The 18,378-nt window shown below is 37.0% G+C and overlaps 1 protein-coding gene across 4 annotated transcripts; it reads right to left on the reverse strand.

Moving 5' to 3' along the window:
• Nucleotides 1-234: 234 nt before the first annotated feature.
• On the reverse strand, nt 235-16,517 carry LOC140886747 (folylpolyglutamate synthase-like). Of its 4 annotated transcripts, none has more exons than XM_073293529.1 (18): nt 16,345-16,517; nt 15,879-16,076; nt 15,509-15,717; nt 9,749-9,814; nt 9,024-9,133; nt 8,738-8,798; nt 8,134-8,217; nt 7,350-7,406; nt 6,953-7,013; nt 5,191-5,237; nt 4,992-5,069; nt 2,851-3,006; nt 2,314-2,643; nt 2,124-2,202; nt 1,704-1,859; nt 860-1,050; nt 553-624; nt 235-412 (listed from the first exon to the last, which is right to left on the reverse strand). In XM_073293529.1, the coding sequence occupies exons 2-17, from the start codon at nt 16,060-16,062 to the stop codon at nt 565-567; spliced, it is 1,929 nt and encodes a 642-aa protein (XP_073149630.1). In that variant the 5' UTR covers nt 16,063-16,076; nt 16,345-16,517; the 3' UTR covers nt 235-412; nt 553-564. The 4 variants fall into 4 exon arrangements, with proteins under 4 accessions (XP_073149630.1, XP_073149629.1, XP_073149632.1 ...); XM_073293530.1 differs by having other exon boundaries at nt 244-357; XM_073293528.1 differs by having other exon boundaries at nt 235-624.
• Nucleotides 16,518-18,378: the final 1,861 nt, after the last annotated feature.

Raw genomic sequence — 18,378 nt, forward strand, 5'->3', positions numbered from 1 at the left:
CATTATTTAGCATTATATTTCTCTTTCTTATGCAAAACAAAAAGAGAAAACCAAAACTAACTGAATTTTTGGAACACTACATGAAATATGTTTAAATTAAGCACAAACGCATTTATCACATTTTTTTTGTTACACACACAACGTGCGAATGTTGCTAGTATACTATTAAGTTAAACAACGTTAAACAAAACTCAATATAGAGACCTGGGAATTGGAGTGTTCAGACGCGTTGTATTGTAAATATTATATCCAAGCTTATGAGTTGTTACTTACAATAGCTAAAAGAATACACTGAGAAAATGGTCGTTCCAGAGCACCCTAACGTTAAAACCAAAACTATGGTGAAGTTATCGATATCTGAAGTAAACAAATAACACATTATAGTGTACAACAATGGCGAAGTTATCAATACCTGAAGTATATAAACAAGAATCATAATCTAGTAACCGTAAAAAAAAAAAAGAAAAAAAAAAAGAATCATAATCTAGTAATCTACACATTACCCCACTCTTGCTGAGTTGAATGAAGAGTGGCGAATTAATAAAAATTGACCCGACATGGATGTTATCTCCTAAGTAGTTTTAGTACATCTCCGACCAAATGCAACGATCCCGTAACAAGAACCTGTGAAATCAGAAACAGCAGATAAATGTGTGTCAATCACCACATACTTGGATATGTCTTGTCAATGTGAAATAACCAACGGAAGAACAACTCCTCTCTCGTTTTTATAATGAAACATGGGTCATATATATAGAAATTTTGTACAAACCCAGACAATTATCTGCAGGTAACGATATATGGTGAGCATGTTAATATTCAGAAACAGGCATTGTTAAATTCAGTTTTTAATGCTTACCTGAATCCTCAAGGATGGGTTTTCTTTAACGTAATCCCTTAACCAATTTATAGTTAATGGCAGTGAAGAAACCACCGCACTGCATGTGAAACGTCCATTTGCAGGACTGCAGTTTGATATATCATCATTAATGAACCTCCAAGGTGGTTTACTTTCTGGGATTTCCATCTGAAAATCCTTGCATTGGATATCTGCACGATGATGATAACAATAAACAAAAGAGAGACATCAGAGCTTGGCTGTAAGTTCAGCTCTACAAACTCAAAAATTAAATAGACAGATCAAATGAATTCTTATTAACTAACAAGTTGATCTGCTTTGCCAACACATTTCAGTTACTATTAGCAGCATTATGAGAAGAAATTCAAGTTTATAACTTCGGTGAACATAAAAAAGAACTGAACTAAAATGAAGCGCGCATTGTGAGAACAAGAGCAAAAACACTTTGGTTTGAGGTACTGTAATTTCATCACTACCACAGCTTTTCTAGTAAGTCCCAGTCCTAAGCATTGTTACTGTATGCTTGAGGAGGATCTCATTCAGCAAAAAGAATAATCAGGCGATGGTAATACTCTACTCTTGGAATTCATCTAAGAAGTACTTTTCATGCACTATTTCATCTCTTAAACAATGCTACAAGGAAACCTGAATGGTCAACCTTACTGTAGTGATTTCCACAGGCGTGGATGCTTAAGTTTGCATAGAGTAAAATCAGAGTGTCAAGGAAAAAAAATGGGTGTTAGATGATAGAAATAAAGAATCGTGTATTTATGGAAAACCTCCGAGCATTTAAAGGGGGTTGTTGATTACCACGGATTTCAGAAAGTAACGGAGGAGAAGTTACCTTTTCCATGAATGATCTTCTCCCATACACTTTGGAGGCTAAACTGCCACGCCAAATCCTTGGAAGATATATCTAGAGGAATAACCGATGAACCAGAAGTAACCTTGCTATAGGTTGATATACCAGGTACAAAAATAGCTTTCGAGAAATAAGTGCCTGAAAACACAAAGCATTCATTGCAATTGTCATAGTGCAAACAATGTAGAAATAATTGGGACGGGGAAAAGGAGGAGAATATATTAAGATCTATAACAGCGGAGCCTCATGAAAGTAAATGCTATCCAGTTATAGCAAAAGAGTAAGATTTTAAAAATAAAGTTGGAATCTGGAAGGTGTACCGACACCAACAAATGGTAACATATAGGATAATTGATCATTTGGTTTCTAGAGATGATGTTACCATTTAAAGACACCCAATACCTGAGGAAGCACATGTATCAACAAGTGTAGGGAGAAGAATTTGAGGATCTCTCACATCCATACAATTGAATAAGAGAATCTGCAAAATGTAAATAAGTATATGTTAGATCAAAAGGTCTAATTTGACCACAAGAAGTAAATAGGTCGCTTGACCACTTTCCCACTATCCAGAAGGAATAGTGAAATTTACTTTCTTGGAGATTTTGTCAGACTCGGGCCTTAGCTGTTTTGTGCAACCATTTATCAGTGTTTCTTTCACATTATGAAGCTTTGCACGGAAAATTGATGACCCGTGTTTGCCATCTTTCACAGCACAAGAATACCATTTGGCACAAGCTTCCATGCTTTCAGGACTATGAGCCCCATCCAAATAGAAGATTAAATCCCCTGAACTTTTAATCGGTCCAGGCTTTTCAGAATATGTAGATGGAGAATCATGAACAATCTGAGCCCTCCCAGAAAGACGGGCAGTTGAAAGTCCCCGTAAAAATGCCTCGGGCAAACTTTCTTCAAAGTCAGCCTGATTTGACAACCAAAAGATGTTATCCAAAAGATTGAGCAGGACAAGGATTCACCAAGTGAAAAATATATGCCAAAATCCAGAAACACCAGTCGAGCTACTCAAGGCATTAGAAAATCTATAAATTCAGTGGAAAACCAAAAGCATACATTTGCTTTCAGGTAATGCTCATTTTCAAAAGATGAGTTAAAATGGAGTTTAACTAACATGTGACAGCTTTTCCCTATGTCCTGTTCTCTGGAGCCAACTTTTAGAAAGAGCAACAGCAAGGCCAGCATTGGTGAACTGGTGATCACCTGACAAGCTTAGTTGGACTCCATTTAGTTTCTTATGATCAAGTGGTCCAACAACTTCCAAAGGGACCTGCAGCAAGTGAGAAGGCAGAGAACCTTGATTATGATGAAAGTCGGATCAAGCCCCATTTTCAAAGAATTAAATCTAAATTTTAGGGATTAAAATAATTACATTGATTGAAAACTAGATACAATTGGTGATATATTCTAGGGATTATTTTCCTTCTTGTTGAATATGTACACCGAATTTAAAGGAAAGTAACCCATAAATCATGTAATTTTTCATTCACGAAAATAAATAAACAAGATTATGTTTTCCTATTTGTTTACATGTTATCACCATAAATTTCTGGAAAAAAAAATAACAGGGAGTAAAATCTGAGCTGTCACAAAAGCAGCTCACAGCAGCAACTCAATGTTGTGATGGCAAAAGAAAATATAGCAGAAAGCAGCCAGCTTAATTTTTATTCTTTTAGTCGACAAGCCAATGTTTCGATTCTTCAACAGAGTTTTTCCTTTGTTAGTGAAAAAAAATGCAGAAAAATTTTATGCCCTTGCCACGCCTCATTGCAGCTTCTGAAACCACCGATTTCATGTGCTGCGAGTTATTTGTTGGTGCAGGTCCGACAGAAAAAGCCATGAGACCTTTCTTTTTCCCTATATCCAAAGAAAAAGAATCGCACTAGAATGGTTCAACAAATTGGAGCAAGTGAGCTACTTGCACCAGCATAGCCCCATTATAGTTTCCTCACTGGCTATTGTTTTCATCATCATTTGTTGGCAGCTCAAAGTCATCAAATCATACAAAGAAAAGCACTCTGAAGTGTCAACCTGTCAAGCAAGTGATTATAAAACACGAAGAGTAGCATTTGTGTCGAACCATGGTTCAGAATGACCTCTCATAACGACGACGTAGTGTGGGGAATTGGTCAGACTTCTAAAAAACTAGAGAGGTAAATTTTTTTGGTGCTGAATTGATATAGGAAAGAAATGAGGGGGAGAGAAGATTTGTGCAACCAGAAGTTTGTGGAGTAACCACATGTAGCTGGTGCATCAGGGAAGAGTGACAATAGTACGCATAGTAGACAATAAATTCATCCAAGCAAAGACAATGATTCAAGCTCCATTTTTTGCCAAGCAATGAAGCACAAGGTGCTTCAACTCGAGGGAGCGTGTTAGAAAATCAAATGAAGCTCCATTCAGTCAATTTAATCTCAATATCAGGGATCAAATTCATCCCATTGATTGTAGTCTAGGTATGATTGACGATAAATTAGCCTATACATCATGAAATATTTCATTTATAAAAATCAATGAACAAGATGAGTGCTTCCACATTTTTCTTACAAAACTCCTACATTTAACTCCTGCGCAACTTTAGTACAAGACTAGAAATACAATGATTCAGGCACACACACAGAGACACACCGCTTGCTGCATGTTCATATACGTAAATGTGGTGATATTAACCATATCAAACTCAAGTATTACAAATCCTTTGTTTAGTACCCCACATTGATTCAATGAAGAGATTTTGAAGATAAAAGGCTGGTTAACTCACTCAATGGAAATCATAGATAAAGGGTGTTGGTGTATCAAATTATAACTTGCTTTACTGCTCTCTTCAAAGATAATATAAATTCCCATTAGACCCTCCTTAGTAATCCTAACTATATAGAGTCGCTAATTACATGCCTGACTATTGTTTTCAAAGTAAGCTGGGGATATTTCATTGCATAACAATTCTGTGGGCCTCATATTTGAATTTCTAAATCAAAGATACTTCATGTTTTGTCCGGCGGAAGTTATAGAGAATATAGTAACAGTTAACCAGCATTGGTTTTTACGAAGCTACATCGCCTGATATCATTTAATTAGCTACATGATTCACATAGTTGAATTCTGGTACAAAGTAACCTTAAAGGAGTCATCTCAGGGAAGAAACTCCAATCAAACAAATCAGTAACATAGACGTGAACTATATGATTGATACATGAGAAATTACGTCCTTGGAACTACCAACAAAAACACAGAATGTAAGGAAATGTTTGTTACCTTCAGTTCGCTGGCCATTTTCTGAAGAACATCCATTGCTTCTGACAGCTGTGGCACCGTGAATGCAGGAACTTGAGGCTTCAGGAGAAGAGAAAACATCAAACCATTTTAGCAAACACTTGACTATCAAATGCCTATCCAATGTAAAGAAAATTTTTCCACCATTATTCCACGAAGCATCCTGTTAAAAGGTTTTTACCTTGAAGATTCCAGCCTTATGAGACGCTATTTTCCCAAGTGTATCTCCTGGATTAAGCATCAAACACAAATAAACCATCAGCTATGCTTAAAAAATGAAACTAGCAGAAGGAAAAGGAAAAAGTTTGAGGTGCCCCACGTGTGATTTAAGTTACACTTACTGTTGGATAATTATTTATTTATCTAATTATTTTGTTGTTTAGGATAAATACATTTTGTATTTTAACTTTGTTTCTTTATCAAATTATCTTCGGCAGATTAGGTCTCCAAGATTTGGTTGATTAGATATATAAATATCTGACTGGCTATTCTTCTTCAATATCAGAAATAACATGCCAACTGCCATATCTCTTGTATGTCTTCCATTATTAACGACATGGTATCAGAGAGCGTGAGCGGGTGTGATCACTGACGAAGTACGGCATGGCCTCCTCGTCGGGTGATTCTTCTTCTCCATCTGACGCTTCCTCAAACCCTACCAATACTGCGACTGGAATTTCACATCATACAGCCAGTGGATGATATTGTCCTTACTGGGAATCATGTTATAGAGATGACCAGTGTTAAAACTTTAATCTTGAGACACCTCAAATAAGTTTTTGGGGATGGAAGTCGCAAGATCATCCATCTCTTGGGATTTCAATTTCTCTAAGAAAGTAGGTGTTGAATCTCTTGAAAGAATTGGAATGTTGGGATGCAAACCAGTGGATACTCCTATGAATGCCAATGTAAAGTTTGAGCCTTGAGGCAAGAGACAACTGTCCTCTAGCAGACAAACGGTGATATCAAAGGTAAGTTGGCAAGTTAATCTACCTCTCACACTGACACACACATCCTGTGTTGAATTTGCAGTGAGTTTGATCAGCCAATTCATGAAAAACCCGACTAGTGACCACATGGAAGCCACGTACCTGTCTATTGAGATACCACGAAAGAAACCCAGGAAGGGGGTCATTTTTCAGAAAGTCCTCAAACAGAAACACTAAAGTGTATAGTGATGTTAATTGGGTTGGCTCCCATACAGACATGCCCTCCACATCGGGTTATTACACATTTGTGTGGGGCAAACCTGGAGAAGTAAAAAGCAGTTTCTGGTGGCACGCAGCAGTGCAGAGCAGAATATCGGGCACTGTACCATGGTATACGTGAAGGAATGTGGCTGAAGAGATTATTGAATGAATTGAAGTTTGAAGACAATCAGGCCAGTGGAAGTAATGTGTGACAACCAAACAGCTATAAGCATAGCCAAGACCCAGTCCACTATGATAGAACGAAACACATCGGAGCAGACTGACACTTTATAAGCGAAACAGTTTATGGAAGAATAATTGATCACATCTATATTCCAACATGCATGCAAATCGCAGACATCTTGACTAAACCACTCCATCGGCCAGCATTTTGAAGACTTAAGTTCAAAGCTGGGCATGATCAAGTATACGACCTAACTTGAGAGGGAGTGTTGGAAATTTATGTATTAATCTAATTAATAGGTCGTTAGAATATATAGATTTTGTATTTTAAAGTTTGTTTCTTTATCAAATTATCTTTGTCAGATCATGTATCCTAAATTTGGCTATTTATAAATATGTTACTAGCAATTCTACTTCATTATCAGATATAACATGCGTTACATGCCGACTTCCATATCTCTTGTAGTTCTTCCATTATTAACGACAGTTACCAAAGATCAGATTTTGTGCACATTGTAAACTGTATGCAGTAGGAGCATCAATTAGAATAAAAATTGGAGAAGAACAAACCCAATGTTTCCAAGTGATCCATGCCAAGGGGACTAACACCACATACAACAGGAGCTTTGATCTGCTCAATTTATAACAGAATGATACTAAAATGACATTAAGAGCATATTGTATCTCTTTGAGACCAAAAAGAAATAACAGCATGATATGATGCTGGCAGAAAGAACGAAAGTTTATTCAATTGGACAAAGTGGAATACTGCTTTTATTTTTACTACCATATATCTAAAAAAGAAGCTCCCATATTTGAAATCTCTTTATTTGAATAAGATCTCCATTCCAAAGAAGGTCTTGATACTTGATAGATATCTTACAACTAGACAGATACCAGCATATGCAATCAATATTGCACAAAACTGACAGACAGAACCGTATCAATCAAAGATAAGAAAAATTACCACATTGGTTGAGTCATTGGTCCCTCCGAGACCAACCTCAATGATGGTGACGTCAACCTGCAAATGAACATCAAAATCAAACGAGTTAAACTATAAACATATACTGGAACATGTGAACTGTATTTCACAAATAAATATATAGGATGAGAAATGACGACAAAAATATGGCTATAATTTTCAGCTAAAAAATCGTGCGAGCATGAGTTAAAAAGAAATGTCTTTCTTTGATCAACTGCCATAAAGGATTTTGTGTAGCAGTAAATCAAGTTTAAAAAAATAGGTTAAGGTAAGAGATGAATCAGTACAAGAATAGAATAAAAACTAAGCAGGATTCAGGCAGAATATACTCCAGATAACGAAATTAATTTAAATTATAATGTGCCTGGTATTCTTCTTTCCCACCAATCAGAAATTAAAAAGGAAAAAATGGCAAAGGCAATAACGCAAATCTTTTCCTAATCTCAAAAAGAACAGGCATAGGAGGATTCAGATATGGCAACAACAGAATCAGAGAGAGAGAGAGAGAGAGAGAGAGAGAGAGAGAGAGAGAGAGAGAGAGAGAGAGAGAGAGAGAGAGAGATTTTATGAAACCCAAAATATAATATTTTAAAGTTTTAAAATTATTTTATGAAACCACTTGTGACATGATGACTTGGCATCTACAAAAACAATTTTATTTCTCTAAAACAAAATCAAACATTCAATTTTAAAATATTTTCCAAAACATTTCCACAAAACAGAATCAAACAAGCCCATAGGATCTGGCAAAAGGACATCACCTTACCTTTTCACAAGTAAAAATTTTAAAGGCCAACAGAGTGAGGAACTGAAACAGAGGAGGCATAGGTAATCCATCATTGACATTTTCCTGCAAATCAAAACTTTCATGATTAGGAAAGTCCATTGCAGGGAATAAAAATTTATGATGGGCAAAGTCAAATGTAAACTTCTGGTCAGAAATTTGTTTAACTCCTGCCATGTCTTTCTCAGAAGTTTTTTAACCACCCAAATACTATATGAATTGATCAACAAATTGTTAAGTAATCAATTAAATTTAACTAATCGAAATGTGTGTCATTAACATTCAGTTTCAGACTTATGCACCATGCTTCCTCTAAAGTCCAATCATTACATGGGATACACATATCAAAATTGTTGTCTTCTAAGTTGACTGTGATCGGAAAGTAAATAGTTTTCCACATTCGGTTCACTCAACTAAGCAGGCTACCGCCTACCGGTTGGTGTCAAGGAAACAACACGGAGAACAAATGATTAAAAATTAAAAAAAAAAAAAAGTACATCTGTCAACAACTTCTTTGAGGGTGTAAAAGAATGTCATGAGAAATAAAATCAAATTGGACAAATGAGGAAAAAGTTCATAAGAATACCTGCAGCTGATGCCAGCTTTCCCAAAAATAATGTAAAAACTTTTCTTCAGATATATCCAACCTATATAAGACAAACAAAAATGAACAAGGAACAACATCGGATAGCGTACAAGTACAAAATAAGAAAGTAATGACAACCATTAAACCTCCCACCCACCCAAACCCCCAAACACACAAGCAAGCAAGCGCGCACCCACAAAAAAGGAATAAAAGACATGTCGGTGCTACTCAGATCCACATTGATAAACTGTTCAGAAGAGATATATTTAGGCATTCAGATGCTGACCCATCCAGACGAAATCTTTCTCTCACGTCAATTAAGTGGGGAGAAGTGAATAGTCCAGTTCTAAACCCACACTCTCTCAAAATTGCCTCACAAAATGCGCATGTTGATCCCTGAAACATGAATGTAAGAAGAAATAAAAAAGAAAATGTGAAACAATTGAGTAAATAAAGCTTATCTCGACAATATATATCCGTTTTTTAAATGTGATGTACTTTCTCTTGTACTTGTACAGCAGAATGCACAAAGGAGACAAGTGACTCAAGTCCTTGCTCAAATCATAATCTCTTTATAAAAGCACAACCGTCTATATCTCTAATAAAACCCCCAGAAAACCAATCATAGTTGAGGTCAAACTCAAATATTGGAATGTTCTGTAGCAAAATGAAAAGAGGTAGCCATAACGGTCTTACGTCAACAAAAAAGTATCCTTCTTTCTGTTGATCACAACTTAAACAAAATGCAGACAAAGGTTCCTAAGAGCCATCATATTTGAGAAACCGACCATGAAATATATGCTGGTTCAAAATCTCATAAAAGGGATCATTGGAACCATTAGCTAAGGCGCTTCCTCAATTATTTCAAGATATGATTTGTAAAAGCTCGTTTGTCCACAAAAATTCAAAGATATGGCCTTCTCAAATGAAAGTCATTCAAGCAAACTGGTATATTATTATTTTCATAAACCTATTAACCACATAAAAAGTATACGCTTATGGTAACAATACCTTTCCTTTAGTTCCAGAAACATGGATGATTTTGAGGTTAGCTACAAGTTCTTCCAAATCCAAAATCTGCCAAGAGAGCATGCACTTAAATTTACTTCTAGAAAAATGTTATGCACATGAACTGTACAAAGTAACATCTAGCTAATGTTATCAACTATATCTATGCTATGAATTTATCCACGAACATGAACCGAGATAATCTGATTACTTGAGGCCAAACAGCACACATTTCCTCGAATGCATACGTAAACATTACAAATGAAGTATTTTTGAGAAATACTTCCCAGAAAAAGATTTCAAAATAGCCAAAAAATGAAAGGGATGTCATAAAGAAATACACAATCAACCAGATCTCATGCATCTAATAACAACAGGAGCAACAATAGGCCGGGGGTGGGGGGGTGGGGGAGGAAAGGTTATCTCCAGATATTACAGTTCCACTTTATTTCCTAGAAAATAACAACCAAAGGTAGACATTAAGTTTCAACATAGTTCCTGCAAACCAACACAAAGATAGGACAAAAGGACCTAAATCTAACAGAAGAAAACTTTACGGGGGAATAACTGAATGAGTGTAAGTCCATGTCAGAACATACCAAATAAAGATATTTATAGACCTAAGTGACAATTTCAATGCACGCCGCTTAGGATGAGGCATAACGTAGAAAAAAGGAAAGAAATATTGTATTTAGTGTTATAATATTTGACTTATATTTATTCCTTATGTCTTGTCTATTAATTAAGGTCAAATTGTGAATAGAATATAGAAATAAGTTTTGTATATATAGTGTAGGGTTGTACTGTGAATAATATTCAGAAAAGAATATTTTCTACGCATATATGGATGTCCCTATTTCTCTCGTTCTTGTTTATCTTCATGGTATCAAAGCCTAGTCTCTGTATACCCGCTGCATAACTGACAGAAAAAAAGACGGGCATGTCAAATACCAACGAAGACAAAAATAAGATGTCTTCGGGTGAGAATGATGGTACGAAAGGTGCTAAAACACCGACCATATATCCTCTGAATCCTACTGGGTTTGAAGGCTCCATTCAATTGACCATTCATAAGTTGAATGGCAAAAATTACTTGGAGTGGGCTCAGTCAATTAAACTTGTCATTAACGAAAAAGGGCGTTTAGGTCACCTGACGGGAGACATCAAAGAACCGGCCAAAGACGATCCAAAGTGGACAGGCTGGAAATCTGAAAACTCCATGGTAATCTCGCGGCTCGTTAACTCCATGGACCCTTCAATTGGGAGGACATATTTATTCCTACCTACTGCCAAAGAAGTGTGGGAGGCTGTTCGGGAGACTTACTCTGATCTGGAGAATTCATCCCAGATTTTTAACTTGAAGACTAGACTCTGGCGGTCTAGACAGGGAGAAAAAACTGTCATTGAATACTATAATGACATGAAATGGTTATGGCACGAACTAGATCTCTGCTATGATGATAAATGGGAGTGCAAAAATGATAGCATGAAATATCACAAGCGTATGGAAGGTGATCGAGTGTATGTTTTTTTGATCGGACTTAACCGTGACTTGGATGAAGTTAGAGGAAGAATTCTGGGCAGAAATCCATTACCTTCTTAAGTGAAGTGTTTGTTGAAGTCAGAAGGGAAGAAGGTGGAAGGAAAATCATGTTGAGCGAGAAGGCATCATCAGTTTCAGAAACCTCAGCCCTGTTCAGCAAATATTTTCCTTCTGCACCTCAAAGCCGACACCATACTGCCCAGACAAGGAAGAGAGAAGTTGTATGTGAACATTGTAAAAAGCCCCGGCATACCGCAGAAACATGTTGGGAGTTACACGGCAAACCACCTGACTGGAAACCAAAGTCTTTCAAACAAAAAGGCAGTGGGGTTTCAAGGGCTTATCAATCTGGACTGGAAAAACAAACTAGTGTTGACAAACCTTCGGGGGCTGTCTCTTTCAGTAAGGAACAACTAGAACAATTGTATAAGCTTTTTCAATCCACGCCTTTTTCACAATCTACTCTAGCATCTTGTTCCATAGCACAAAAAGGTACTGACTTGCAATCTATTGGTTTTAATGTTTCCACCCTGCCTATATGTCCTTGGATAATAGATTCAGGTGTTTCTGATCACATGACGGGATCCTCCAGATTGTTTTGCTCCTATATCCCGAGTGCTGGAAATCAGAAAATTAAAACAGCTGATGGTTCTTTATCTGCTATTGCTGGAAAAGGGTCTATTGTCATCTCTAAAACTTTGACTCTTCAAAATGTTTTACATGTCCCTAATCTTTCTTTGTAATTTGCTTTCTGTTAGCAAATTCACTCATGATTTAAAGTGTTGTGCTAAGTTTTCCTCAAATTGTTGTGTATTTCAGGATCTGGAATTGGGGACGACGATTGGCAGTGCTAAGGAACATGGAGGCATTTACTACTTTGAGGAAGAAAGTCACTCCTGTGGACAAGCCCAACAATCTAGTATCATACCAAACTCTAGTTCTAGTAGCGAGGAGATATTACTCTGGCATCATAGATTAGGCCACCCAAATTTTCATTATTTGAAGCATTTGTTTCCAAAGTTATTTCGTAATAAAAATTCATCTGTTTTTCAATGTGATAATTGTCAATTTGCTAAACATCATCGTGCATCATTTCCTGCTCATCCACATCAAGCTTCGAAACCTTTTGCTCTTACTCACAGTGATGTGTGGGGGCGTTCAAAATGGTAACTCTTTCAAAAAAGCGATGGTTTATCACCTTTATTGATGATCACACACGTTTAAGTTGGGTTTACTTGTTGATAAATCAGAAGCTGAACAAATTTTCAAAAATTTCTATGCCATGGTTGAAACACAATTTCATGAAAAAATTCAAGTGTTCAGAAGTGATAATGGGAAAGAATATTTCAATAAACTTTTGGGTCAATTTTTTCAACAAAAGGGTATAATTCATCATAGTTCTTGCACTCAAACTCCACAACAAAATGGAGTCGCAGAAAGGAAGAATAAACACCTTCTAGAAGTAGCTTGGTCACTCATGTTTACCACTAATGTTCCGAAATACTTATGGGGGGAAGCTATTCTCACTGCTGCATATTTAATTAATAGAATGCCCTCTATAGTGCTGAACTTTGCGTCACCCTTAACTGTTTTCAAAAATTTCTTTCCCATGTCTCACTTATATTCTGATTTACCTCTCAAAGTGTTTGGTTGTGTGGTCTTTGCTTATACGCATCATCATACTCGTGATAAACTAGACCCTCGTGCTGTAAAATGTGTGTTTCTAGGATATTCTCCTACTCAGAAAGGATAAAAATGTTTTGAACCCCGCACAAAAACATTTTTTTTGTCTATGGATGTCACATTTTTTGAATCTGAAAATTTTTTCACACCTCTTCAGGGGGAGAGTAAGTTGGAAGACTCGATATTTGATTTAGACTCAGATAATGTGGACAAAACTGAATCTTTTATCATAGATACACCTCATGTAGTGTCTGAGCAAAATCTTGATACTAAAACACAAGGTGGTGATGATAAGTTGTATGGGCAAGTTTACAGGAGAACAAGACGACCCCAAAGTAAGCAAGACTCTACAACTCCACACGACCAAGTGTCTGAACCAAGGACATAACCTGAAGTCCCGACTCATTTGAACCCAAATCCAGGTAATGTACCCAAATCCACCTTGAATGTACTAGACTCCTCTATGTTATTAGAACTTCATGTTGCACTTAGGAAAGGTGTTAGAACCTGTACTCAACACCCAATCTCAAATCATCTGTCTTACAAAAATTTATTTGCACCCTATTCGAGTTTTATTTCTCAGTTTCAAAGTGTGGATATTCCTAAGACTATACAGGATGCTCTAAGTGTTCCAGAATGGAAGAAAGCTGTCCTTGAGGAGATGGATGCACTGAACAAAAGTGGAACATGGGAAATAATGCACTTGCCTGATGGAAAACGAACAACGGGATGCAAATGGGTATTAACTGTGAAACTCAATTCAGATGGATCGTTGGAACCCTACAAAGAAAGACTTGTCGCTAAAGGTTTTACACATACATATGGGATTGACTACCAAGAGATCTTTGCACCAGTCGCTAAATTGAATACTGTCAAAATATTGTTGTTCTTGGCAATAAACCTTGATTGGCCCTTGTATCAGATGGATGTCAAAAATGCCTTCCTGAATGGAGAATTGGAGGAAGAGGTGTTCATGAATGCTCCACCAGGTTTTGAAAAACAATTTGGTGGAAAAATATGCAAACCGAAGAAGTCTTTGTATGGATTGAAACAGTCACCACGGGCTTGGTTTGAGAAATTTTCGAAATCAGTAAAGAAGCAAGGCTATATTCAAGGGCAATCCGACCACACAATGTTTGTAAAGCATACCAAAGAAGGCAAGATGGCAATCTTGATCGTATATGTCGATGACATAATTCTCACAGGGGATGATGAAGTGGAAATAACCCGTTTAAAAGGCAGCCTCGCATTGGAATTTGAGATAAAAGATCTGGGACTATTGAGATATTTTCTAGGGATGGAAGTTGCGAGATCAAGAAAGGGAATATATGTATCCCAAAGAAAATATGTTCTAGACCTACTCGAAGAGACATGAATGAGTGGATGCAGACCAAGTGATGTACCCATGGATCCAAATCAAAAGCTAAACGAAGTGTCCAGCGGAACTTCCATTGATAAAGAAAGATATCAACGTCTTGCAGGAAAACTTATTTATCTTTCTCATACAAGACCTGATATTACTTTTGCTGTTAGTACGGTTAGTCAATTCATGCACTCACCACACGAGGAACACATGGATGTTGTGTACAAGATTTTGAGATATTTAAAAGGTTCTCCAGGGACAGGTTTATTGTTCAGAAAGAACAATCAGAGAAGCATAGAAGCATACACAAATGCAGATTGGGCAGGATCCATTTTTGATAGGAAGTCGACCTCAGGGTACTGTACTTTTTTGTGGGGTAATCTTGTGTCATGGAGAAGTAAAAAACATAATGTTGTGGCTCGTAGTAGTGCAGAAGCTGAACTTAGGGCTATGGCTAACGGAGTATGCGAGTTACTATGGCTAAAGCTAGTTCTTGAAGAATTAAAGTTAGACTAGGAAGTGCCAATGAAGCTATTCTGCGACAACAAGTCAGCCATTAACATTGCAAATAATCCAGTCCAACATGATCGTACAAAGCATATAGAAGTTGATAGGCACTTTATCAAAGAGAAGCTTGAAGGAGGAATAATTTGTATGTCATTTCTCAAATCTGAACAACAGATTGCAGATGCCTTAACAAAGAGTCATTTCAAACCCAAGTTCGAAGATTTCATCTGCAAGTTGGGCATGATAGATATCTTTGCTCCAACTTGAGGGGAGTGTAGAAAAAAAGAAAGAAATATTGTATTTAGTGTTAGAATATTTGACTTATATTTATTCCTTATGTCTTGTCTATTAATTAAGGTTAGATTGTGAATAGAATATAGAAATAAGTTTTGTATATATAGTGTAGGGTTGTACTATGAATGATATTCAGAAAAGAATATTTTCTACCGCACATATGGCTATCCCTATTTCTCTCGTTCTTGTTTATCTTCACATAATGATTCACCAAAAGAAACTGTAAGTTAGAGCATATACTTCAAAGGTTTCATGAGCAAACCCTTTGTTTTTCGTGAAGTAGAATCTAAATTGCAATCAAACTTATAATGCACGATCATCATCATTTTTCAGTTGTATAAAGATAGAGAATCAATTTTCTCTACGGCATTACCTTGATATATTTCAACATCCTGTCCAATTTGTTATACTTGCCCCTTGATGGTGATACATCGCCGCGCTTTTTTTGAGTAATGAGAGATGACAGTGCCTCCATGGCAGTATCATATGCAGATGGAAGATGCAAATTTAAGTTTTCTTCCGTCGGCAAATTACCACCCGTCGTCTCCATAACGTGAGATAAAAAGTTGTGATCTCTAAAGCCTAAAATATCAAAACAGATAACCTGAGAAACTCAACATTGCTGATATTCCAAATTCAGACAAGAATAAAAAAAAATCAAACAATTTCAATAACTTCTATCTACCACGCAAGGATTTCCTGAGCATATGCAATATATAAGTTCATACAAGCATTCGGCATACCTTTGTGACCTATCTGTACTTGAGATTGTGGTTTTTTTATTTCACTTGGACCAAAGCCATTCCTTGAAGCAGGCAAGCAGGACAATATCCTTGTCAAGTTATAAGTAAATGGGCATTTCTTCAGACTGGAGTCTGAAATGCCAACAAAATTTGTCCTCTGATAAAACTGGTTAAATCTGAGCATCGGTCGATTAAAATCTGCAAACCAAAAAAGCTTCCAATCAGCAGAACATCCCAGAAAAGTTCCTGATGTCAGGACTAGTTGGAATTCGACTACTCAGCAAAGACAAACATGGATTGCTTGTACACGCTGATACGAGCCTCCAATATTGAACTAGAACTCTAATAAATACACGAACTCAGTACATTATTTTCTATATAATTCAAACGAAAGTCCTAAAAAGCGACACCACACACAGCAAACCTTCATGGTGATGCCCGCAGCGCGGCGAGAGATTGATCTTACCTCAGAATTACCATCTTTCAATCCCGCGAGGTGCGATTGCTAGCCGTTGTCTTGACCATCTTTCACACGCAAATGGGTGTCTCAATCGCAATCTCAAAGGCGAGGCGAGGCGAGGGTATGTCCGGTCCAACCGATACATGCACAGGTGAAACTGGAAAGGTAATATTTTCAAGGAAAATGCTAACTTGCCTGTTTGAGATTATAAAATATAATACAAGATTTTATTTATTTTTTTGACAAAATAATATAAGATATTTTTATATCTTCAAATACAATATATAAATCAATACTTAACATGTAGTAGCCCATAATCAAATAAAGAGATTAAAAAACTAATCGCACCCAGAGTTCGGATGCTCCGAAAGGAAGATCGGAGACTCCGAAAGTGATCGGACGATCCGAAGCCAGGATCGGAGGCTCCGAACGTGTTCGGACGCTCCGTCAGCAAGTTCGGACGGTCCGATCGGGGTCGAGTATTACGTCAGCGAGATGACGTCACGGCTGACGTATTGATGGGACTTCGGACGCTCCGAAGTTGAGTTCGGATGGCCCAAACTCCGCCTATAAATAGGGGTGCCGAGCCTCATTTTCAGACGCACCAATCACCTCTCTTCTCTCGATTCCTTGATCTTCTAGCTTAGATCTAGGGCGTTTTAGGGTTCCTTTGGGGAATCCGCAAGTGGCGTAGCGATCCAAGCGTCGTAGCGGAGCTGTGGCCTAGTTTTAAGGCAAGCGACAGCAACGGACTAACGACGGACGCAGGTATAGCTTTTGCTTTCTAAAAATATTTAGAAGTATGCAATAGGTTAGTTAAGGATTTTAGAGCACTATAATGATATTAGTATCATTTGGCAGTGTAGTGCGGATTACAGGCGTGGATCTAGAGCTGGTAGAGCTTGCCTAGTAATTGAGGTACGAAAGTACTGTTCGAGATATCTTTACTGAGTATGCATGTATTATGTGACTGCATGATTTATATGACATTATTATATGCTGCATACATTTACATATTGAGCTATCTCTTTTGAGATGTCTGGTAGTAGGGTTTTACCCTATCCTGTTAGTGGATGGAAGTATGTCTGGTAGTAGGGTTTTACCCTATCCTGTTAGTGGATGGACTTGCATCGATTTGGGTCCGGATTATCCACTGATTTTTGGTATGTGAGCCACCTCCTGAAGCGACGGCACAACGTGCTACATACCAGGGCCCAGTCTGTCTTTGTTATCTGATTCTTGGCCTCTAGTTAGTAGGAAGTACACATGCATACATGTATATTCATACTCTTATGCTGAGCGTTTTATGCTCACGTCTGGTACTTTGTATATCTGGACACCCTATTTTATGGGGCAGGTTTGTGATTGGATGAGGCAGGTGGATCCAAGAGGGGCTAGGCAGTGGTTGGCCAGCTGAAGCTTCGCCTAGGGTTTTATTGTGTATTTCGATTTGGTTGTATAACTATTTGGGGTAATTGCAGATTCCTTTCCTTGAGATTGTATATTGTTATTGCTTCCGCAGTTTAATTCTGGTTTACTGTTTAATTAAGTTAATTGCATGCCTAAGTTTCTGATTAGCAAGTGATCTCGGTAAGGGTCACTACATAACATCTCAATATACATGACAAAATAATATAAGATATTTTTATATCTTCAAATACAATATATAAATCAATACTTAACATCTCAATATACATGTAACATTGTCTTATTTTTCAATGATCGAGATGAATTGAGCTGGAGATCTCACTGAAAAAATATTATCTCTTGATCTGTTTCACATCATTTATGAAAGCAAAAGAGTGTTTACAATACTTATTTTGGTTTTAGACATTATTATAAACAAGTGTGTGCCTTGTGAGAAATATAATTAGTGAGTGTTTTGGAATAAAAATTCAAAGTTAAAATAAGTTAATGTTTGATTGTTTTCCAAAAGAAAATAAAAAGGTTTGATTGTCTGGGAAAAAATTTGTGTTCAAGCGTGTTTTTTTAGTAAAATGATAACAATATTTTTATCATGTATAACATTTATCTCTTGTA

Source organism: Henckelia pumila, chromosome 3 (assembly GCF_033568475.1).
Source record: "Henckelia pumila isolate YLH828 chromosome 3, ASM3356847v2, whole genome shotgun sequence".
Classification (NCBI taxonomy): Eukaryota; Viridiplantae; Streptophyta; class Magnoliopsida; order Lamiales; family Gesneriaceae; genus Henckelia; species Henckelia pumila.

What these genes read in the sequence shown, in the direction of transcription:
- LOC140886747 (XM_073293529.1), bottom strand. Translation starts at nt 16,062, where the DNA reads ATGCTCAGATTTAACCAGTTTTATCAGAGGACAAATTTTGTTGGCATT. An exon ending in AAATTTTTACTTGTGAAAAG is followed by an intron (nt 7,407 to 8,133) that starts GTAAGGTGATGT and finishes GTTCATTTGCAG; the next exon opens with GTTGACGTCACCATCATTGA. An exon ending in GAAGATCATTCATGGAAAAG is followed by an intron (nt 1,051 to 1,703) that starts GTAACTTCTCCT and finishes ATCATCGTGCAG; the next exon opens with ATATCCAATGCAAGGATTTT.